Source organism: Chanodichthys erythropterus, chromosome 17 (assembly GCF_024489055.1).
Source record: "Chanodichthys erythropterus isolate Z2021 chromosome 17, ASM2448905v1, whole genome shotgun sequence".
NCBI classification, from domain to species: Eukaryota; Metazoa; Chordata; class Actinopteri; order Cypriniformes; family Xenocyprididae; genus Chanodichthys; species Chanodichthys erythropterus.
The window spans coordinates 14,435,264-14,460,295 of record NC_090237.1 but is presented as its reverse complement, the minus strand read 5'-3'; the positions used below and the strand labels follow the sequence as shown (position 1 = coordinate 14,460,295).

Here is a 25,032-nt window from a genome sequence, read left to right as displayed (position 1 = left end):
TAACCAATCAGAACGCCGCATCCGCCATTTTGTCCGACAAAGCAGCCAGTAGTTAAAAGATTAACCTCGGTGGAGTTAAACTCGAAAAGTGGTGTGTATTGACGTCTTTTCGCGTTTGAAACAACATTCATTCTCATGTTCATGGACTAATAGGAAGAGATGATCGGTTTTTACGAGCGGTTGAGCTGAGGATCTACAGCAATCTGTCATGACCATGATCACGACACATTGAAGAGCAACAAAACGTTTTTTATTGTTTGAATTTCTTTAATAACTACACGGTTTGAAACTGGGACTTTGTTTAATATTATAAGTAACCTGCTCTGTCTTGTCTGTCGATGTGTGGTCAGTATCCTCTTTGTTCCGCGATGTATTTTTCACTGCGTGTGGAGTGACAGCGCCACGGCTTGTCGGACAAAGCAACAGTAACTAAGGGGGGCGGGGCTCGGCGAAAGGCTAATTGAGATATACCATAGTCACAACTGAGAAAGTCATAATTGTGAGATTAAGTAACAATTGTGAGATATAAAATAACAATTTTGAGATAAAAAACTGAAGTTGTGAGATACAAAGCTGCAATTATGAGATATAGTCACTACTGTGAAATATAGAGCCACAACTGAGGAGATTTAGTCACAACTGTTAAAAACTGTGAGATATAACGTCACAATAGTGAAATTAGTTGCAGCTGTAAGATATAGTTGCAATTATGAAATATAAAGTTACAGTTGTGAGCTACAAAGCCACAACTTGCAGTAGTAAGAACTAAAATTGCAATTATGAAAAATATAAACTCACAATTGTGATATATAAAGTTTCTCTGAGCTAGGGCTTCTATGTGATCATTGCTGTTAATTGTTTAATTTCAGCTTCTTAAACATCCCGTCGCTTAGCCAAAGTTTATTTTTCACTTTTTTTCTGATATTTGCATGCTGAGACATTGACTTTCAAATATTTAAAATCAACTTTAATCTCATATTGTTTCTGCAACAGACTGACAAATCAACTTAGTATGTGAGTTAAAGATAAGCAGACCAGTCTTATTTAGGATTATAGCTTTAAACAACAGTAACCTGTCAAATTTGATCAGATGTGATAGTTCAAGTTCAAATCAAATACATTTGACTTAGTTTTAATGAAGTACATGAGCAAACTGAGGTTTATGTCATTTGATTGTCTAGGCTGAGAAAGTGGGGAAATAAAAACCAGACTTATTTTTGTACATGTATGATTGTCCAAATACCTCCACAAGAAAGCCAATGTGAAGCATAAAACAGCACTCCTCCTCATTCATTTCACTTGTATAACTATCACCTTCAAAACAAGATATAATTTGCTTTGTGGTGTCCGCCAAGAGAAGACGCGTAATTTTATTGTTTCTGAGGGAACAGGTCAACAGAAATGGCGTGAAGGTCAGCTGAATTGCAAACCATTGAACCCAAGACTATTGCTTTCAGTCACAAAATGACCCACAGGAAATGGCTGGAGCCTTTTGTGAAAGTAAACAGAGGGCCTACATCCTGTCTCTGTCCATCTCTGAGCTGGACGTGACAGCTTAGCGTGAGAGCAATGTACTGTCTGTGGCTTCGGTTTTGATCGCTATATACCACAAGTCTCTGTGAAACGCAAGCGATGGCTTCACACCTGTTACTGAGGCAAACGGGAACAGGGAGGTGCTGCGTGGCTTGCGATCTGTTCCCACAGCTGGTGGCAGTAACATTGTTTGAGTCCCTTCATTTTCCTTCCTTGTAAATAAATGCCTCAAATGTTTAAACATTTAAGGGCAAAACACATCATTGTAACTAAGCCTGAACGTTATTAAAACAATTTACGCCTTAGAAATATTCTGTGTTCAGTACAAGTTAAAGGGATAGTTCACCCAAAAATGAAAATTCTGTCATACTCACCCTCAAGTTATTGCAAACCTGTATGAATTTCTTTCTTCTGCTGAACACAAAAGAAGATATTTTGAAGAGTGTTGGTAATCAAACAGTTGATGGGCTCCATTGACTTCAAGATCTTCAAACTAGAAAGTAATAACAACAGAAGCCCGCATTGAATAGTGTTTGTGTGAGGTCATTAAAGTCAGCATGAAACAGAAGTTGCGATTGTCTTTTTTCCCTATTGCGAGTCAACATATATATCTAGGCTGGAATATATAGGCTGGAACTTGATTGTCCATCGAGCATTAATTGGATGGTTGGATCATTGTAGTTTGCTGTTGCTGTAATCTCATAAAGACAGATTGTCCCATTTTATTAATGTTGACTTTAAGAGATACATGCAACTTTAAAGGAGTACGAAGACATAATGTCTCTTGTAACTTCTGGAGAGAAATAGCACAGACACTGAACAAGAATGAAACTTGCATCAGACATCCCACCCTGCAAAAACTCAATATTTCAAGAAATGTTAAGCTTATAAAATGAAAATTCTGTCATTTATTACTTACCCTCATGGCGTTTCACACCTTAAGACCTTCGTTCATCTTCGGAACACAAATTAAGATATTTTACTTGAAATCCAATGGCTTAGTGAGGCCTCCAGAGGAAGCAATGTCACTTCCTCTCTCAAGATCCATAAAGGTAGTAAAAACATATTTAAATCGGTTCATGTGAGTACAGTGGTTCAATATTAATATTATAAAGCGACGAGAATATTTTTGGAGCGCCAAAAATAACAAAATAACGACTTATTTAGTGATGGCCGATTTGAAAACAATGCTTCAGGAAGCATCAGAGCACAGTGAATCAGTGTGTCGAATCTGCTGTTCGGAGCGCCAAAGTCACGTGATTTCAGCCGTTGGCAGTTTGAAACGCGATCCGAATCATGATTCGACACACTGATTCACTTATGCTCCGATGCTTCAAGAAGCAGTGTTTTGAAATCGGTCATCGCTAAATAAGTCGTTATTTTGTTATTTTTGGCGCTCAAATATTCTCATCGTTTTATAATATTAATACTGAACCACTGTGCTCACATGAACCGATTTAAATATGTTTTTAGTACCTTTATGGATCTTAAGAGAGGAAATAACATTGCTTCCTATGGAGGCCTCACTGAGCCATCGGATTTTAACTAAAATGTCTTAATTTGTGTTCTGAAGATGAACGAAGGTCTTACGGGTGTGGAACGGCATGAGGGTAATGACAGAATTTTCATTTTTGGGTGAACTAACCCTTTAAGTTTAATTTGTACTCAACATAGCTTTAAAACACTAAAAATGTCCAACTTTTAAAAGGACACAATAGGCATCTTTGGTGGGCTCTAATGTTTCACATCTCCTTTTTGTCCATCCATAATCCCGAAAGCCTTCTTTTGTAAGGGCAGCTGTGGGGAAGTTAGTGACCACCCAGAGCTCAGCAAGAGCTGCGGCAAATATCTTCTATGCTGTTCAATCCAGATATCCACCCTCAAAAAGTTCATCCATAAAGAGACATTTATTCAGACCATTTGTTGCCATACTTGACTCAAGTAGCTATTTTTGGTGTCTGATAAGCTGCCCAGTAAAAAGCCTGATCCTTCATAAATTAGGTGACTCTACATCCAAAATATTCGGAGAGACTGAATTCTCAGTGAATGATGTCATATCCTCTCAGAAGTAATGAAACAGTACGTGAAAACTCTGTGGGAGAATATCTGGCTGTTTGAGGACTGTGTTTTGATTGTTTGGCTGGAAACAGTTTTGTTTATTAGGGCATACCACCATAATACCGGAATGCAATGTGAAAGAATGAGTTTCTTACATAGTACATCATCTTTTTGCTCTACTTTTGGCTTGAATGCAAACACTTCAAACACAATCAGATGCCACATATCACAAATTCACTCTCGCTTTCTCTCTCCCAACCTCATACTTCGAGCAGTTGAAAGTGAAAGTTTATTTTGTTTCTTTCACGTTTGTTTCAGAGCTTGTTAACCACCACCATCTTGGAAACAACGTCAAATGGCGCTTCTCATTGATTCCCAAGTATTAAAAAAAATAACGAGATGCATTGTAACGCAAGGCCGTATCTGTTAGAAAATACCAGGCTTGGAGACAGCGATAATCTGAATTAACAACACAGGTTTATTTACAGCAGTGCAGCATATAAACAAAACATTTCTTTGGGACACAAGGTATAGGGAACCACACTGGAAGAGACTCCAGAAAGAGCCACCAGACATGAAATCCCAGCTGGATGTTTGGGGAAAGATTGTTTCTTCCTCATTAGTCTCCCTCCTAATACAGGGATTAATGTTGTGCCCAAACAGGTGGAAGTAGCAGGCTCTTGGCTGAGCCGACCCTGTGGAGGGCTCATGGGCTGAAGCGGACTGGAGTGGTGTTCTGGAAGTGGATCGGCTAAGCAGGATGCATAAAGGATATATTGTTTCAAGATGCAGTTGTTAGCATCCCAAGGCATCAATGAATACAAAGGTTCATCCAAGCACCCAACTCATCCAAGTACATGGTGCAAGACAGCTCCAAGAATCCGCATACTCCGCAATAGGGCAGCCAACTTGAGAGAGGGAGTACAACAGGTCAATAGGACAGAGTGGAATGCTCATACTGCAATCGGTGGGTATGGTCTTCTGTTAGGAAATACCAGGCTTTGAGACAGTGATAATATGAAATAACAACACAGATTTATTTGCAGCAGTGCAGGTAAATGAAATTTCTTGGATGCAGGTCATGGACAGATCAATAACCAGAGTTTTACTGTGTTGCAGGTGAAGTTGGACATTGTGGATTTGTGAATGGTGAATGTGGAGAGCACTTACATGGATGGTCCAAACAGGTGAGTTAACAGGTACAGGAAGCAGCTTAGTTGCAGAGAAGAGGATCGTTGGGGAATCTTGGACACAAAGAGCAGGTAGGAGATCGCTGGAGAATTGCTGAGGCAGAGCATCCTTAAAATATAACTTTTAAAACTTGTTCTCATCCTAACAAAAAACAGAGAAGTGTATAATAGACCCTTTTCACATTTCCGGGTTTCTCAGAAGCGGAAGTCGTCATAGTTGGGTAAAATTTTATAGCGGTGAATGAGAAAATACATTAAATATATTTTTTGTGTTTCCATTTGCCCAAATAGCAAAAGAAAAACTCAACAATAGTGTTTTCACAACTTTCAAAAAGAGGAAAAAAATAGAAAGCGATTGATAACGGCAGTCAGAAGAGAGAAAGATGTCATTTTTACCATCACTCCCATAGGCACTGTATTAGAAACACCCTCACTGTTGTATAGACAAATTTACAACAATTAAAAGTCAACTCTAAATAGTTAATTTGTCTAGTTTTGTCTGGTGTATAACATATCCGGTCAGCAGTCAACTGGAATATAAAGACACATACTGTAAGTTATGGAGAATATGTAGAGGAAACAAGGAGAACCAAAGAGCTAATAAGAATAAGCCTAGAATAAACCACAAACCAGTGTTGGCAGTTTGACACGCGATCTGAATCATGATTCGACACACTGATTTGTTTATGCTCCGATGCTTCATGAAGCAGTGTTTTGAAATCGGCCATCACTAAATAAGTCGTTATTTTGTTATTTTTGGCGCTCCAAAAATATTCTCGTCGCTTTATAATATTAATATTGAACCACTGTACTCACATGAACTGATTTAAATATGTTTTTACTACCTTTATGGATCTTGATAGAGGAAATGTCATCGCTCCCTATGGAGGCCTCACGGAGACATCGGATTTCAACTAAGATATCTTAATTTGCGTTCCGAAGATAAACGGAGGTCTTGCGGGTGTGGAACGACATGAGGGTAAGTAATAAATGACAGAATTTTCATTTTTGGGTGAACTAACCCTTTAACCCCCCGGAGCTGTGTGGAATATGTTTATGATGGATGGATGTGGATAGAGACACTTTCTTCAGCTCATACTCATTTGGTAACGCATACTGCCATTATAAAGCTCGGATGCATCAGGATATTTATTAATATATCTCAGATTGTGTTCATCAGAAAGAAGAAAGTCATATACACCTAGGATGGCTTGAGGGTGAGTAAAGCTTAAAATATTAAATAAATTCTATAATATATAGGCTAAATGATAACACTGCCGCAAACACTGAACAAAGGCGAATGGATATTTACATTCTGAACACTGATTTAGGGCTGGTCGTCACCGATCGCCTCAGTCACCAAACACGGGAACGATTGCTGATTGGTTTTAACCCTAAAGACATTCCAATTGAGCCTATCAACAGCTGTGCACTTTTCTTCAACAACATAGTGAAAAGTTCAGATGATAAATGCATTCAAGAGACATTGACCTACCGTGGGTCACTAATTCACACCAAAGCACTTCATCATGCTCCTTTTGTGATGTTCCAGACCCGGGCAGTGTCTCTGAGGGCTTGAATCCAAAAAGCTGTGGACACAGCCTGACTAATAAAACAGAACAACCCACCCAGCACAAAGGTGAGCACGTGCAGGGCTGCGGGAAAATAAATCCCACCACAACTAGCAATTAGTGCCGTTAAATAACAAAGCATTAATTCACTCCCTTCAGCGTGTGAAGCTGTCATAAATATTTCACATATAAAAAGGTTTGTGCGGCTTATCAGACTAAAGCATATTCTCATGCAACAAATCAATGTTCTTGACACACAAAGCATGTTTCTCCAAGTCAACATATAACACATTTTTGTAAATTAAAATGCTATTTACATTTTTGAATCAGGCCCAAACATTCCTTCCTCTTGATTTTATCATGCAAAAACACAATGGTGCTTATGTAAAGAGGAAAAGAGAGAGAAAGTGAGGTTTCAGTCTCAAACTGATGACCTTAAACAACTTTCCTCATGTCTGACATCAAACCGAAGCCTCTCCCTTCTGCATAAGATCACTCATTTCTGTATGGCACAAGCCTGTAATTCTTATTGAACCATAAATACGATTCATTGCTTATAAAGTCTGCCACACACATACTTGGCTGCTGTAAAGGCTGCCACACACATTTTACCTAGCTGGTATTCTGGACTGAGATCGTAACAATAGATACAACCGAGGAAAAACATTACAGCTGCGGTCTGGAAGCATTTAGCCAGCAGTTAGTTTTATGTTGGCAATGTGTCATCCAAGACAATGCAGAGGCTCCCATCAGTTCTGTGTGCAGTTGTGTTTACTTTGGGCAACATATACATTCAGCAATCAGCTGTACTGCCAGAAGATTACAGACACTACCACAACATCGTTGTTTTCCAAAAGGAGACTCTTCAGGCAGATGATATGCCAGTGTTTTCCAAATAAATCCCATTTGCTTGCATGGGTTAGGTGTGCTTTAGACCAGACTGTCTCAGTTAATCAAGAACATAATCATTTGATTGGATGATTTGGGCTTGCCAGCACTTTGCTGAAACAACAATATTCATGGCAAGTGGGTGGATGGATTAGGAAACTCAAATGACTTTAGACCTCTTGAGTCTAATTTCTCTTATCAGACTTGGCTTGTGTAAGACAGACCTTGCTAACTATGAACCTCAACACTGAAATATCAAGGCATCTGCATCCCTTTCAGATCACAGACCGGTCAATGACATATAAGAGAGTCCGCAGTAAACAAAAAGAAAAATCTTTAATCCAGTTTAGTGTAGTTTAAAACTCTTCAGAACACATTTCATATGGTTTTGAAAAACATTTTGTACCATTTTTAAGATATTTTTTAAAATGTCATGTGGTGTAACCATTAAAACCACTTGGTTCATACATATTCACCTTACAACTTGAATGTACAAAACCTCTCAAAACTATTTTTAAAATATACTTTCAAAAGTAATTTTTTTTTTTTTTTTACAAATGAATATGTTTATATTATGAATATGTTCCATCCTGAACAAACCTAGTCATAATTATCTAATTTTTTAAGAGATATTTTCCTTCATGTGTTGCTTGCGCTACATGACGATTTGGCGGACATAAGTTTTTCAAATATATACAGTTTTTTTTTTTTTTTAAATAATAAAATTTATGTAAATAATAATAATTATGGCTGCAGCACATTTATATTTTCTAAAAGCCACTTAAATGTCCTAATTGAACTAAGGCCAACTCCTGGCTTAAAGGGTTAGTTCACCCAAAAATGAAAATTCTGCCATTAATTACTCACCCTCATGTTGTTCCACACCTGTAAGACCTTTGTTCATCTTCGGAACACAAATTAAGATATTTTTGATGAAATCCAAGAGATTTTTTATCCCCCATGGAAAGCAACATAATTGCCACATTCAAGGTCCAGAAAGGTACTAAAGACATTGATAAAATAGACAACGTGACTACAGTGGTTCAACCTTAATGTTATGAAGCGTCAAGAATATTTTTTGTGTGCAAAAACAAAACAAAAATCGTCTTTATTCAACAATTTTGTCTCTCCCCTGTCAGTATCCATGCAGTTAGAGACTGAAATCTCAGATTTCATCAAAAATATCTGAAGATGAACGAAGGTCTTACAGCTGTGGAACAACATGAGAGTGAGTAATTAATGACAGAAATTTCATTTTTGGGTGAACTAACCCTTTAATCTAAGCCCTGTCTGTGAAATCGGGCCATAGGTGAATTCAAATCATTGTTTGTGTGAATTGCATTTTGAATGAATTTTTGAATGAATGATCAGATCTGGACAAAAAAATAAAAGAAGTGTTTTGTCATTCACCCAGATGTTGCAGAACAGGCTTTTGTCTCCCTAAGAAAGATAAAGACTACGATAGAATGAAAAACGAGGCGGGTGCGGTCTAGTCACCCAACCGTCTCCTAAATTATCTGCCTCAACTATTTTCCATTTCAGAGCCATTTTATAATCTCCAGATTTCTTTTAATAAGCATGGATGCTGTGAGTCCTCCTTATTGCCTTTTTCAGTGCAGACGTTCCTCGAAACTGCCACCAGACTTCCCATTTATAGGCACGGAGACTGGTGATTTTAGGAAGGAACGAGAGAAAGAATGGACATCGGGATGGAGTAAGGAGGGAGGTCGGACTGTGTCGTGGGAACCATGAGCTGAGTCTGGATTGCTAAACTTTACCCTCAAGAGAATTCACAACTGCTTTCAATTTGAGATGGGGGTCACTCAAATTACAGTCCCCCTTCCGCCAAGACCCAATCCATGGCCCCCACCCCCCCGGCGCTGCGCTCAGGCCCGGCCCTCTCCACACTCTAGAGAGCCAAAGCCATGACATCATCACCAGTGGCTTTCTCTAACGCTGCCTCTCACCCCAGTGCACTCTTTCTTCTTCTCCTATGTCATTTATTATAACCTTGTTTTTTCAGATTGTGGCATGTCTTTTCATTCTCTTTCTCTCGTGTCGTTCTCTTTCTATCTCGTCTCTGTTTTGAGTCAGATGTGGTTTGTGTTGGTCTTCTGGTGTTTTTCATGTAGTCTGTTGTCAGGCACTAAAGACGTGGTGACAGGTCTGAGAGGTGCAGAGGGCTGCAGTGGTGGATGAACTGATGCAGGGGTGAAAGGGCTTGTGAGTTTCATTTATGTAAACAACACCTCTGAGTAACAAACTCACCATAAGTGAGAAAAACAAAGTGTTTTTACACCTCAACTAAAAGATCTATTAATGATAAAAGTATAAAAAGTACACATGGCTATTCTTAGAAATTAAAATATATTTTGCAAAACATGGTTAAAATTATTTAAAGTATATTTTTATAATATATTTTATAGGTATATTCATAGTGTGGATCGAGCGATCGAGTTGAATTTGGCTGAAAATTTCCAACTCAATATCATGGCAACTCTTAACTATTTTATATTTTGGCAAATTGCTTGCTAATTTGCATTAATTTTTACAATCTGCTTATGCCCCAGTGATAGTTATGTTTGGTAAGCGGTGGACCTTTATGCTTATTTTGCTTCCTTGTTAAAAAAAATTTCAGGTGTATGTCATGTCTGTGAACAGAGAAAAGAAGGTCTGACTACTATGGTGGCAGCTACGACATGTTTTTCAGATGTATCCCTTGCTTTCTTCTTTCTGCCAGTTGGCCTTCAGAAATAGATCAGCTCAGATGGTGATCACATGCAACCACCTCAAACAATCAGATTCATTCGTGCAGATGAGCAGCGCCGAAGCACAACTGATGTAAAAAAAAACCTCTGCAGGTTGCATGCAATTTTATGTTTCAACCACAGATGTCGATAGAGAGGCTAAAGTTCCATGGTGCAACTTTAAAAAAAGAAATAACATGCAAATGCGAGAGACTACGGAGCCCCCCACATGACAAGCAAGAAAAAAAATTAAATCATGCGCACGATTTACTAATTCGTTCCCTCGATTTACTAAATCGGGCGCACGACTTACTAATTCGCTCTCTCGATTTACTAAACCGTGAGCACGATTTACTAAAACGTGCGCACAATTTACCATTTCGTTCCCTCGATTTATAAATCATGTGCATGATTTATAAATCGAAGGAACGAAATAGTAAATCTTGCGCACGTTTTAGTAAATCGAGGGAAGGAAATAGTAAATTGTACACGCGTTTTAGTAAATTGAGGGAACAAAATAGTAAATTTTGTGCACGTTTTAGTAAATCGAGGGAACGAAATAGTAAATCATGCGCACATTTTAGTAAATCGAGGGAACAAAATAGTAAATTGTGCGCACTTTTTAGTAAATCGTGGGAACGAAATAGTAAATTGTGCGTACGTTTTAGTAAAACGAGGGAACGAAATAGTACATTATGAGCACGTTTTAGTAAATCGAGGGAACGAAATAGTAAATTGTGCGCACGTTTTAGTAAATCGAGGGAACAAAATAGTAAATTGTGCGTACGTTTTAGTAAAACGAGGGAACGAAATAGTAAATTATGAGCACGTTTTAGTAAATCGAGGGAACAAAATAGTAAATTTTTTGCACGTTTTAGTAAATCGAGGGAACGAAATAGTAAATTATGAGCACGTTTTAGTAAATCGAGGGAATGAAATAGTAAATTGTGCGCACGTTTTAGTAAATCGAGGGAACAAAATAGTAAATTGTGCGCACGTTTTAGTAAATCGAGGGAACAAAATAGTAAATTATGCACACGTTTTAGTAAATCGAGGGAACAAAATAGTAAATCGTGCGCACGATTTAGCCTACTTTTTTTTTTTTTCCTGCATGTCATGTCCGGGGCTCCTATTAAGCTCATGCAAATTTTGCTGCATTAGAAAGTTCAAGTTTTGTGAACCTGTGAATTTGTATCCCTTAACCCCCGAATAGAAGAACGATAGATCACTGTGTAAAGAACACAAACTGTGAAGCTGCTGGTTTGAAGCATAAAGCCCTGGGTATACCTCGCTTTTTACGCATACACTGTACGCTAGTGTACTCGCACATTGCAAAAGCATTCTTCATTCGACTTGTACGCATACACAGGCGTTCGACGCATCCACAGTTCTCTCCACAAATTACAACCCATGTAAACTTATTTGTATTCTTTCATGCTAGAGTTGTACAAATGAGGTTACTTTCTAACCTCTTCGCACAATCTCTCGTTTATGAAGGCCTCCATCGTCGGTGTAGCTTGCATGCGTTCCGGTCTGTTCTGATTATGCAGTTTTTCTTTGACTACCTTGTGAATCGACACCCTCAGGGCATGGTTGCCACCTTGTGGATAAAAGAATTACTGCAAAAACAATTAAATAGTTATGTTGAACCTGCACGTACAAAGTACGCACGGTTACAAAAATCCAGCGGTAGGCATACAGTATGTGCATACTCTTCTGATTACTAAATTCACACGCACTGTACTCTGACCCTTGCGTACATGAAAAAAGTGAAGTATACTTTTGGCTTTACAATAAATCCCAGAGCGTGACGTCATATAACAATCATGTCCAAAGAAATTTAACATGCTCAAAGTCTTGTACGGTTTTGATTCATGTCTATTAGCTAGTTAACAAAATGAAGATACATGTAAGTGTTTAAAAATTAGTCTTTCTCTTCCAGGAAAAATATTGGTGACTCATCCTGAACTTGTGGGTGTACCTAATTTTTGTCCATTCAGTTGCTCTCTAGAATAAGAACATCCTTCCTTCTACTTTCCTCTGACTAGCAAGCAATTAAAAAAAAAAAAGTAAAATAGTAGTGAATATATTTTTAACAGTTTACAGACAAAAGTTAAGTGACTGCAATCTGTTTGGAAATGTCTGTCTTCAAAACCCTCAATAACTTCAAGATTGTGTTTGATTTGTGTTCCGTTAGAAAGCTTGGCGCTCTCACATTCATGGAATGCCGAGCATCTCTGCAGTTAGTCGGGCAGCTGGCGTGATGGGTGAGGAGGGAGTGGAGGAGAAAGGGGGGGGGGTGTCACACTAAATAAGCACAATTACACTTGCGCGGGATGGAAACCAGATGACCACGGGCACTGACAACATGCAGGGGTTACATAGGCCAAGGCTCAGATACACACTTAAACACAAAAGGCCCTTACAACATCCTGGAGCCCTGCAGTAGACGGATGGGGAGGCTTGCGGGTTCTCTGTAAACAGTGCGTTTCCCACACTGCACTTTCGTGATCTAAGTGTGAGCCATGACCCCCTCATTCCTCCCACTTTCTCAGGTTTTCTTTTTTTTTTCTTTTTTTCAGTGTGATTAGTATTGATCCCAGTTTAGTTGGTTTGTTCCTAGTAAAGTTGTAGTGCTCAACACAAAGACTTTGTAGTAAGTTTGCCATGTTAGCCAGACTTTTTGTCATGTTCTCCTGCCTTCCTTATTTGCCTGTTCTGTGTAAGCGGAGGGGGTGATTTTACATGACTGGGAAATGAGCTAATCGCTCGGTCTTTATGACCTAATTTCAGAGCTCTCAGCTTGCTGAGACAAAGACAGAAACTACATTCCAGTGTGTGAGAATTTCACTTACGAAAAATACAGTAAACGATTATAAATGAGGTTCACTGTGCACGTTCCCCATACAGCAATAACTCTGTTTTTGCCATTTTGAGACATTAAGGATTATAGTTTAAAAACATATTGTTTCACTAGATACTAAAGGGTTTATTTTGTCCCACAAGTGCTCATGTCTGCCACTCCCTACTGTTTTCATTCAGAGTAAAGATTAACGTATGAATCTAAAATACACTTTCATGAGTGGAGTGAGATACATGTGATATAAATTGAAACAAAACCAAAATAATACAGCACGCACTTTGCGCTTCTTTGTATTCCTAAAGGCTTGCCAACATCAAATCCACCATCGCCCCCTAGTGGATTTAAATGTGAATCTGAATGGCCACTAGGGGGCTATATATATATATATATATATATATATATATATATATATATATATATATATATATATATATATATATATATATATATATATATATATATATATATATATATATATATATATATATATTTTTTTTTTTATGTGGGGTTTTGTGTGTGTGTGTTTTCTCTTTTGCTACAGCAATGTTTTTCAGGGTAAATTTAATTTTTCAAATTCCTGATTATGGTAGATTTAAACTGATAATTTTGGACTTAAATTTATTGAACATTTACACCGTTATTGAACAGAAAAACAAAAAACAAAGATACAGCTCAAACACACTGGCTCTTTAACAGGGAATGTCATTGTAAGAGGAACCTGCTGTTTATTTACACTGATTTACGAGGAATATCTTTTATTTAAAAAATGAAATAATAAAAAGCTTCTGCAACATTTTTACCATTAAACATCACAACAATAAGGGAAAAAAATAAACAATTCAGGAAACAGATGAAACGGAAAAGGTAATATGCAAAAAAAAAAAAAAAAAAAAAAAACATTGGGATATAACACATACTGCCCTAACACTTTAATTGTATTTGTGTGTTTATCCAGAACCTATTAAAAAAAAAATGACAGTGTAATTTAGCTTGGAGGGTGGGTCAAGAAACTTGTAAAAAGAAACCAAACTGAATAAATTTACCTTTATTGTTGAAGATTTGAAAATAATGCTTTTAAAAGAAAGTGTAGGCTTGTATGAATTAAACAATTACAGGTCACAGTTAAAGGGCTTTCAGTGGTAAGAAAGAGTCATCAATAGAATTCCACAGAATCATTCTCACTAATGAAATCTAGAGACAAAAATATGCCATGAGTGTTATAAGCCCAAAAAAAAAAAATCAATTATTCTTATGTATATAAATGTATACACACATATACACATGTAAGTGAAGACAAAACAGCTTATAGGAAACCAGTAATCATATTCTTTGTCATTATGGTTGTGATAAATATATCCCTGAAAGCTTATTTACTTCTACTGTGTATGATAATAACCATATAAAAAGTGACAGATGACAAAGGCGGCAAGATAAGTATTTTAACCAACTCCCCAAACGATAGTGCAACAGCTCCCACTTTTACAACTAAAAATAGTGTAGAATATCTCATTTAAACAACCATGAAACAAACTTTATTCTTAAATGGTTTTTTATATGTGTGCAAAAATGTACACTTGTTTGCATAATGCCTATAGGAATGATATGCATAATGTTCTATGTTACCAATTTGGAATATCAATTGGAACTTTAAATGTAGCTTAAATTTTTAGTAGTTTTTAGTGATTGATCTGAATGTTGGAGTGTCATGAGATGAATGAAGGCCTCTGGCTTTAGTTTGAATCAACCTTAGGCAGTTTCTCATAAGACACCTGCTCCTCTGCGGGCAGCAACTCCTCCTTATCATCAATCATGAAGAACCTCCTGTTGGAGTTTCTGCGCACTGCGATCAGGATCAAACCTACCAGAAGCAGGGCAGACATGATGGCCAGGGTGGCCACTAGGAAGAAGGCTAGGAACAAGAGACACAAGACATGTTAAATTTTGGGCACTAAGATCAAACGGCTATTTGCAATTTTTATAGGGGTGTAACAATACATTGTGTATATATCGCAATACAAAAAATGCAACAATATGTATCGTGGATAGTGATAATATAGTTCACCCAAATTTTAAATGCAATGGGGGAATATTTGTGTGCCCTGACAACAATTTATTTTAAATATATCTAGTCAGTGACAGAGTGCAAGCATATTCGTCTAAAATAAGTCTGTATTTTCTGCTACAGAATCATGAATATTTTTATTCTGGTGTCAACATTGTCCTGTGCATTGGGTTACCAGCGGCAAGTCCAAGCCTATTCATTTCCACCCCCAATGTAATACCAAATTTAGCATTTTAATCAACAGTACATTTTTTTGTTGACCTTGGAGTATCGCAATAATATCGTATCATTCAGTATCGCGATATGTATCGAATCGTGACATGAGGGTATTGTTACACCCCTACTATTTACATTGTGTAAATAGAAACAAAAAGTTAATAGTTGTTAGATAGTGGCAGATACTATTTGCACCTCAGTGTATTGTAGTATATTTTAAAACGTATACAATATAACTTATTAGGTGTATATGATTATATTTATTAAAGTCATAAATGGATGCTGCCTTAATGGGACCTTACTTGTCCCTATCCCTAAAGCGCTACCCGTTAAACACTTTATTCCCACGATTAAATACCCATTTATTTCCACTTTTCAAATTCTTTCTCAATTTTTTTATTTTAAATAAATGCTACTCCGAGCTGATGTGTGATGGGAAAGGGAGAAGAATGAGTGTGGTAAAAGGCGGATTCAAATTCAGGTGGGTCACGTCAAAAGCAAATGGAACCTGCCTTACTCTTACTCCTGTTATCAGAGGGATTTCTTTTGTGATCTTGTCTGGCTCAGACAATAGTGGGCGGAGTTAGTGTAATTAGCCTCTGCCAACAAGACAGGCCATTTGCACCTTGTGTAAATAGACACTCCATAAATCTTGCAGGTAAAATATATAACATGGATAAAAATCAGGAAAAAACAATAATATGAACATTTACAGTATTATAATTAATAACATGAATCAGTCCTGTACTACGGAAGAGGATTAGGGCCAAGCAATAATAAAAAAATAAAACCATCTCGAGATTAAAGTCATTAAATTTCAAGAAAAAAAGTCGAGAAAATGTTGAGAATGAAGTCATTGAATTATGAGAACAAATTCGTTAAATTACGAATGTGTTCTCATAATTTAACAAATTTGTTCTCGCAATTTAATGAGTTTATTCTCAATTTAATGAGTTTATTCTCAACATTTTATCTTGACTTTCTCAAAATTTAACAAGTTTTTTCTTGAAATTTAACGAGTTTTTTCTCGAGATGGTTTTATTGTTTTATTATTGCTTGGCCCTAATCCTCTTCCGTACTGTACATACATTACACATTATATTTACAGTAAATATATGAACATTTTAGGGTTGGTATGATTTTTTTGGTACCAATGCTGTGACATTTGATCAAAAACATAATAATATGAAATATTGTTACAATTTAAAATAACTGTTTTCCATTTGAATATAATTTTATGGATGATGATTTGGTGCTTAAGAAACATTTCTTATTATCAGTTGAAAAGTATTCTACTGCTTCATATTTTTGTGGAAACCATGATACATATATACACAGATTTCTGTTCTTTTGAACTTTGTATTCATCAAATAATCCTGAAATTATAAGTTATAATGAATTCATTTATATCATTAATTAAGTTTAACTGACTCTTATTATAATCAGTTAATTTAATAACATTTCAGGTGTTCCACAAGTCCTTACCTGGAGTCCAGCGGCCACGTTTGTGGTGTCCATGTGCATCAAAATGGTCTATATAAAAAGTAGTACAACAACATGAGCCACCAGCAAAGCAAAGGCATATACATACTACATGAAGCAGAATTCCTGTACTCTTACCGTCTTTCCCGTAGCAAGCTGACATGCACTCTTCCTTAGTACCGTAGCGGTTTAGGTTTCCCTGGCAGCCTCCATAGATGAACTCCTTACAAGACTGAGAGCTGGCCTCAAAGTAATACATACGGAAGAGTGCACGGCATGGGCCGGTATCCGATGGCACAGCACAGGTTTCTGTATTGAGTTACAAGAGGAAGAATGTTTTATAAACATTCAGTATTGCATCAATGGCAATGAGTTTGAAATGGAGGATTCCAGGACAGCCAATTTAAAATCTGATACAACTTTTTGCTATTTTACCTTCAAAGCTAGGAGTAGAGGGAACGACAGGTGCTTTCTGGTTGCTGGGAATGACCGTCACTGGGATGAAAAAACAGTTATATTTTTATAGCGATGATATAGCGGGATGACGGATGATCGGGAAATGAATAGTTGCACACAATAGTACCTGTGCAGGTTGTCATGCATGTTTCCTCAGTTTCATAATTGTTCTGGTTGCCACCGCAGCCTCCATAGGTGAATGGTTGACAGGTGCCTTTGTTGTAGTAATAGCGTCTAATGGAGGCTCTGCAGCGTCCGGTCTGTGCGTCAGCCAGACACTTCTCTGATACAGCAAGACAGATGGTAAGAAGCCGCTAGAACTTATAGTGTACAACTGTATTCTGTTCAAAGATGTGGACAACACCAAACCGCTACAAGCTCATTTATTTTAAACAGTAAACAAAAATGATAAAATACCTTTGAATTCCTGTGATGTCATCTCAGGAAGAGCCTTGGGTTCAACATCTGAAGAGAAGGACACAGAATACTCAACTACAACGTTTTATTTGTCACATGTATACCTGGTAAAATGGATACTAAGATAAAAATGAATGTCTCTTGTTTCCATTTTGAAGTGAATACAGTCAATTTCAACTGTAAATTATTAGTATTCAATACTAATTGGTGTGCTAATTAAAAACTAATTGTAATAAATGCATGTGTAAATAGCTGATGGGAACCAAAACAAAGAAACATTAATAGTAATAAAATGTGCGATAGGAAAAACTGTTTTTTTGTGAAAGATTCCTGGGTCCTGGACATCCCAGACCCTCTTTTAAGTCATTACAAAAGGACAAATTAATGTGTTTTTAATAATTTTTTATAGTCTGGTACAGTTGTTGAGAACTCTGACATGATTTGAGCTAACTATTTACTATTACAATAATCAGTGTTTCTCAATTATTGTTAAAAAAAAACCTCATAATATCTCTGAGAGCTGGTTTCATTGGGGCATCCAGATTATGATATGGATTTTTTTACCATTGTTATTCTCAGGTACAGACATTCTGCTGCGTTGAGAGACAGAGTGGGAGTCCGTAAGCACAGCACCTGAAAAGAACAGAAAGACACTTAAATTACTATATTATATATATATATAAAATTTTAACATCTTTTAAATTGTAATTTATTCTTGTGATGGCAAAGCTGAATTTTCAGCATCATTACTTCAGTGTCACATGATCCTTCAGAAATGATTCTAATATGCTGATTTGCTGCTCAAGATACATTTCGTATTATTATTGATGTTGAAAACAGTTGTGCTGCTTAATATTTTTGTGGAAACAGTGATCAATTTATTTCAGGATACTTGTATAGAAGGCTGAAATCTTTCGTAAGAATATAAATGTCTTTACTGTCACTTTCGACCAATTTAATTAATAAAAGTAGTATTTTCTTTAAAAAAAAAAAAAAAAAAAAAAAAAATGTACTGACCCCAAATGTTTGAATGGAATTCAGTAACAAAGTACCAAACTAAACTAAACTTTTCCATGGGGAAAATTCATAGTAAGGAATGTTCTAAAAAAAAAAAATTTAGTTTTGCAACACACCCTCACACAATATAGGCCCACACACACACACACAATAACGTTGCATAACACAAAACAGCCCAGAGTGTTGTAAATAAAATTCTTCGTATGATTTCCCAATGACGATAATAGGATTATTAGAAGCAGATGGCATCTTTTTCCATTTAAAAGTCATCTCAACTCATAAGTCTGGTAATTCCAGAGATCAAAAAGGGTCGCTTGGATACAGCAAGCACAAAACACAAAGATCCCATTAAGAACATTAAAAAGCCTTTCCTTTTCTCTTTCCTACCCCCATTCTTAGTGAAAATGTGAAGATAGATCATTCATTCAAATGCAATACCTGTAAAAAAGAGGGAAGAGGGTAAAGAAAAAACATGGTGACATGGTAAAACTAATGTGTCTATCATGTCCTTGTTGAGGACAGGTAATCCATCTGCACAGAGGTCATCAAACCGGTTATTCAACAACCCAGAGTAAAATGAAACCAGAATGTCCCATTTGTTAAGAGATTCAGCATAAACCCACTCAAACTCACTTAAGCGGTTCTGTGCCTCACCTAACTGTGAAAACAAACTGACTTTGACTGGTTTTGATTTCAGCCTATAAAAGTATGTTCAGTTAAACACTTTGCTTTGAGAATTTGCTGAGAATATCTTAATAATACAGGCCAAATGTCAAGTTACCTGGCTGAACTCTACTACAAACTCTAAGTGCAAATCAACTCAACACCATTCAAATATAGCAGGACATAAATCAACTAAGCACATAGCCAACCACAAACTACAATGTGGGTACTGGATTTGTGCCCACTCTCACTGGAGAAAGGCTGTAATAAAACTTGTATGGTTTTCCAAAGCTCATATTTTGGTCTCCTTGTCGAAACCTCTGTTTTCATCACCACAGACATGTCAAATCATAGACTGATATGCACTAAAAACTGTTCCAAGTGACTTTTACATTGATTGTAATGGGCATATTAAAAACTGGGCCTCACATACCAGTGTGTAAACTCCAAAATCTCAATAAAATGGAATGTTTTTCCTTTCAAAACACTACATTCTATCTTCATTTCCTCTGGATGCTCAATGTAAGCCAAATGCAAACATTACCTTCATGCAAATGGTGTGTGTTTATTGATTTGCATTTATTTAGCCGCATTTCTTGCATACTATACCCTAACTAGACTGCTGACAGACTGTGGGTAGCTTAAATATTAGTGATTAAAAAATTCAAGAGTAAAGATTAAACAACTACATGGATCCTTTGAATCATAGTGTACAGGCCTCAGCTGTGTGCTTCATTCAATTACTCAACATAAAACCACACAACATCAAAACAACATTCCTTTTGTCTGTCATAAAAGCCTCTGTTTTGACACTGAACATTACTGGACTAATGACACATGTACAGACATCTTAGCTTTAATGCCCAAACAATGATGAATACCATGTCAAGGGTATGACGCAAAAGCTTATCTCTGAAGCAGGAAGTCAAAAACAGGTGATAGCAAGCAAATGAATTAATGTTTGGGCACTTCACACTTGTTTTAAAGAAATTAATAGTTTTATTCAGGGAGGATGCATTAAATTGATTAAAAGTGACATTTAAAAAAAAAAAAAAAAAAGTACCATGGTTTCCACAAAAATATGAAACAGCACAACTGTTTTCAACAAAAGAATAAATGTTTCATAGTAATATCAGCATATTAGAATGATTTCTGAAGGATCATGTGACACTGAAGACTGGAGTAATGGCTAATTTGCCATCCTATTAATACAATTGAAAATATATTCAACTAAAAAAAAACAATCATTTAAATTGTTATTTTTATAATGTGCTATTTGCTTTTTTTAAACATCAAAAACATTAACCTTAAATAAACAGTGACAGTACTGTATGTGAGGCTATAAAAAGAGATAACAGAGGGGAGAGAGTTTCACAAGGTCAATGTCTCAAAGAATATGGGATCATAAATCTAGTTACATTATAGAAACAAGTCTTTTACATAATAAAGGTTTGCATAAAACTGAAAAGTTAACACTTATAAAATATTGCCTGCTATTTACCTGTCACCCCACTACAGGATGCCTCACATTCCTCCGTGGTATTAAAGTTATTATCATTGCCCCCACAGCCGCCATAGATAAACGGCTTGCAGGTCTGATTGGTGACATCATAATAGAATCGTGGGAAAGCAGCACGGCAATTTCCCACCACCCTTGGGAGACGGCAGTGATCTAATAAGACAGAAGAAAAGGAATAGTCTTAAAATAGTGCACATGTTCTGACTGTCCTAGGTGTAGGAAATGCACTTCTCAGATAATAATGTTGCCATAATGCATTTGGCCATGATATTACTGCAGACTTTGTTGTTGTAACATATACTGTGATAACAAAATGAATATGTCATTCAGGTATGGCGGTATGTAACTTTAACTTCCCTTCCACAATTAAAGACTTTTGTTTACAGTAATGTGTTGTAAAACCTGAAGTACAGGTTGGTTGGGTGTGGGTCAACAGACAACAATGCTTCACAACTACCTGGAAAAAGGGAAGGGTTTATAGACAGCATTTTCTTAGGGTTAGGTTTATTTCAAACTTTAGCCTAATAATGAGCACAATCGCAGATAAATATGAACATTTTCTCTGTAGATATTATATTACTTATCCTGAAGTACATTCCATGAAATGCTAAACCTTCCTTTATTGTACATTAAATAAGGTAACATAGCTAGCCAAACAAGTTACTACATGAACTAATAATAATAATACACTAAATTGGCATAAGATCTTTTATTGTTAAGTCTTTAAAAATGTTTAGAAATTTAGTTTTAAAATATTAATATTATTTGAAAAACGTTTCGGTATGGCAACCAACATGGAGTAAGCCAATGTGTCATGTGACAAAATAACCATAAAAAACAAACTGTGTAAAGGTCAATACAATGGTTTAAAAAAAATTGACCTTTTTTAATGAAAATACACTTTTTTTTTCAGGTCAAATTGTTAAAAAGTATTCTTGAAAAGATAAGTTGCTACATTAATGTGTATTCATTAGGCTAGTTTTTGAAAATATATATTTTTACAAAACATTACCAATTTAACCAGTATTCTTTCACTTAATTTACATATGCTAATTTTCCACAGTTTACGCCAAATACCATAGTTCACATATTAATTTATTATTACATATTTACTACAATAATTATGACATTTAACGTTAACTTTAATTTTTAAAACTATGTTTTAATTTTACCTGCGTTTGCGGAGCGAACTTCACCCTCGTTTTGGGGTCCTTGCTCAGGGGTATCCAGGATCTTGCGGTACACCTTGAATTGTGAGCTCTGGGTCAAAACACAGACATCTTTGCCGTCTTTCAAACAGTTGACCAGGCGACATTCTGGCCTGCCGTCGTCCGCTGGAGTCCCAATCAGAGCGATATGGCAGTCGTCAATCTCACAGCAAGCTTTCTGGCACTCTTCCTCCGAGATATCCGACAGGTAAGCCACGGAAGCCGCGCCATCATTATATGAGCTAATACTTAGACCCTGCTCGACGTCCGTTTCTGGGTCCCATTTACACGCGTTGAGAACCGACAGACAACAGAGAAAACCGACGATGGAGGTAATGAAACGCACCTGAGCCATGATTCTTAACTTCCTGTCTACCTGTCCCAGCTGTTCACGGTTATGACTGCGACTCGAATAAAGTTAAACGAGCTCTAAAATTACCACACCTATCAAACCGAACTCGTTCTTTATATGTAACGCTTGTGTGTTTGGACGCAGCAGGTGTCCGTCTTTTCTCCAGGGAAATAATGCACCCAACAACTTCCTCTTAAGTGACGTCACTGTTTGTCTTTCACAAGATCATCACACACCGCGCCACAGAAGTCACAGAGCCACTGAAACTCAAATCATTTCTTCAAATTAATGTATTCTGGATGCTGGATATATGCACTCAACTTCAGGATACAATTACATGCATATTCTTCATAACGCTGTCAGTTAACATTACTTTTTTAATGCTTTAGATTGTGTGTGTGTCTGTGTGGTTCAGGTTTTGCTTACATTGTGGAAATAAAGTGTCTTCTCAACAAAAGCAAAAACCAGAAATCAGCTGCATATTTAGTAGCCTATTTGTTTGTTAGACGTTTAAGATAGCTATGTTTGTGAATAACACTATGATTTTAGGCCTCTGCGATTCACTGTCAGATGAACTTGCCAAAAGCTTGTATCTGCATAATGATAAAAAATTGCTAAAAATGCTGTAAATGCTGTTTATTTTTTTTTTTAAATAGTAGCCTACACTATTAAAAAGAAGCCAAAAAAGATAAGGAATTAATTAAACTGGATGAATGGGTTAATAAAAATTAAACATAAGCTGGTTGAGCAAGTTGTAAACAAGTGGTAAGACTGTATAAACACAAGAAGATTTAAATGAGAGGGTTCTTCACTGGAACTCCTTGACTCAAGCGATTTTTGCAAAGAGGGAAGACTTTTTCCACGATACAACCAGCCAATAATTACCACAGTGATACAGCTTAATAAAGATCCAAATAATGTCTTAATGAGACTATAAAGATGCAGAGGTTTGTGTGAGTTAGGTTTAGGGAACTGAAAATATCATTAGGTCAGTATAAAAATATTGGACGTCAGTGAAAAATAGCAACCATGACATAAAATAAATGTGACCCTGGACCACAAAACCAGTTATTACACGGGTATATTTGTAGCAAAATCCAACAAGTATATGGGTCAAAATTATCGATTTTTCTTTTATGCCAAAAAATCATTAGGATATTAAGTAAAGATCATGTCCCATGAAGATATTTTGTAAATTTCCTACCTTAAATATATATTAAAAAAATATTTTTGTGAGTGAATATGCATTGCTAAGGACTTCATTTGGACAACTTTAAAAGGCAGTTTTCTCAATATTTTGATTTTTTTGCACCCTCAGATTTTCAAATAGTTGTATTTCGGCCAAATATTGTCTATCCTAACAAAATGGAAAGCTTATTATTCAGCTTTCATATAATGTATAAATCTTAATTTCACAAAAATTTTGTTGTTCACGGTCACAAATGTATGTGGGAACCACCTGTACTGAAAGTGTTAAATGTGTATTGCTAAGCATCTTACTAAATGCCAGTTAGTTCACATTATCATCACAGACACATTTACTGGGGTATTGTCAGATAAATGTCGGATGAACCGACCACTTTAAAAAAAAAAAAAAAAAAAAAAAATATATATATATATATATATATATATATATATATATATATATATATATATATATAATTGTTGTGGAAATTTTAATTTTTCATATGCTTTTTACCTGTATACTTGTGAAATATGATGCTTATGGAACATGATATGATGTTGGCTTAAGTGGTAGTGTTTAACATAGTGTTAACATAGATGTTGGAAATAGAAAGAGCAAGATATGGTATGGGGAAATGCAAGATGTATGTTAAAAACATGTCTGTGTTAACAATGTGTGGAAAGTTACAGCCACCAAGAGATGTTCCAAATATGGTAAAAGGACAGAGGCTTCGGCCTTGGAGGTTAGAGATATAAAAGTGAGGAGAAGCTTTCGTTCTTGGTCTTACACTCTGCAGCTACTTGTGTTTCTGTATGACCTGTCTGACCTTTCTTGCAAGAAATAAAAGCTTTAAAGACAATTGGACGTGTTTGTCTCTTATGCGGTAGAGTCGGAGTTGATATTTTTGCCACAACATAATATATGCATTTTAGCGTTGCTTCTAAAAAAAAATTAGTTGCCAAGAAAATCCGTCAAATGATTGATTATTAAGTAATACATGACATTTAAAGAAAGAGTAGGCCTATGTTATCTTGATACACTCTAAAAAAAAATTGGTTCTTCAGTGGTTCTTTGCTGTGGTAAGGACCTTACGCAACGTTCCCTAAAAGTTCTCAAAAGGTGGACCTTCAGGGAACATTCAGGACGTTTTGGGAATGTTTAGGGGACTGTTACTATAGGACGTTCTGTTAACTTCCCAAATGTTCTCTGTGTAACGTTCTCGCACAACCATAAAATAACCAAAATAGAACGTACCCCTAAACTCATGTCGGGAATGTTATTAAATGACCAACAGAGGAACATGTGGCAACGTTCAGTTAATGTCTCAAATATCCTCATTGTAACATTCTTACGTGACCATAAAATAACCAAATTGGAACGTCCCCCTAAAGTCATATAAGGAACCTTGAACTGCAGCACTTTCACTACCAAAAGAGGACGTTTTATGTCCCAAATGTTCTGTAAAATTTCAGAATTTTCATCACTTTTAGAGAACTTTTAAGCAAAGTTGCACAAGGTCACGATAACGTTGCTTTCTTGTGCGTTTTATAGAAAATAATAAAGTTTGAAGTCACCGTTATAGAGGTGAGCGTTTGCTTTAGATG

At 36.3% G+C, this 25,032-nt stretch overlaps 1 protein-coding gene across 1 annotated transcript; it reads right to left on the bottom strand.

Moving 5' to 3' along the window:
• Positions 1-13,880: 13,880 nt before the first annotated feature.
• spint2 (serine peptidase inhibitor, Kunitz type, 2) lies at positions 13,881-22,428 on the bottom strand. Its single transcript, XM_067365951.1, has 9 exons — positions 21,855-22,428; positions 20,665-20,835; positions 18,048-18,116; positions 17,484-17,531; positions 17,194-17,349; positions 17,046-17,105; positions 16,749-16,919; positions 16,614-16,661; positions 13,881-14,759 (listed from the first exon to the last, which is right to left on the bottom strand). The coding sequence occupies exons 1-9, from the start codon at positions 22,243-22,245 to the stop codon at positions 14,581-14,583; spliced, it is 1,293 nt and encodes a 430-aa protein (XP_067222052.1). The 5' UTR covers positions 22,246-22,428; the 3' UTR covers positions 13,881-14,580.
• Between the last annotated feature and the right edge of the window lie 2,604 nt (positions 22,429-25,032).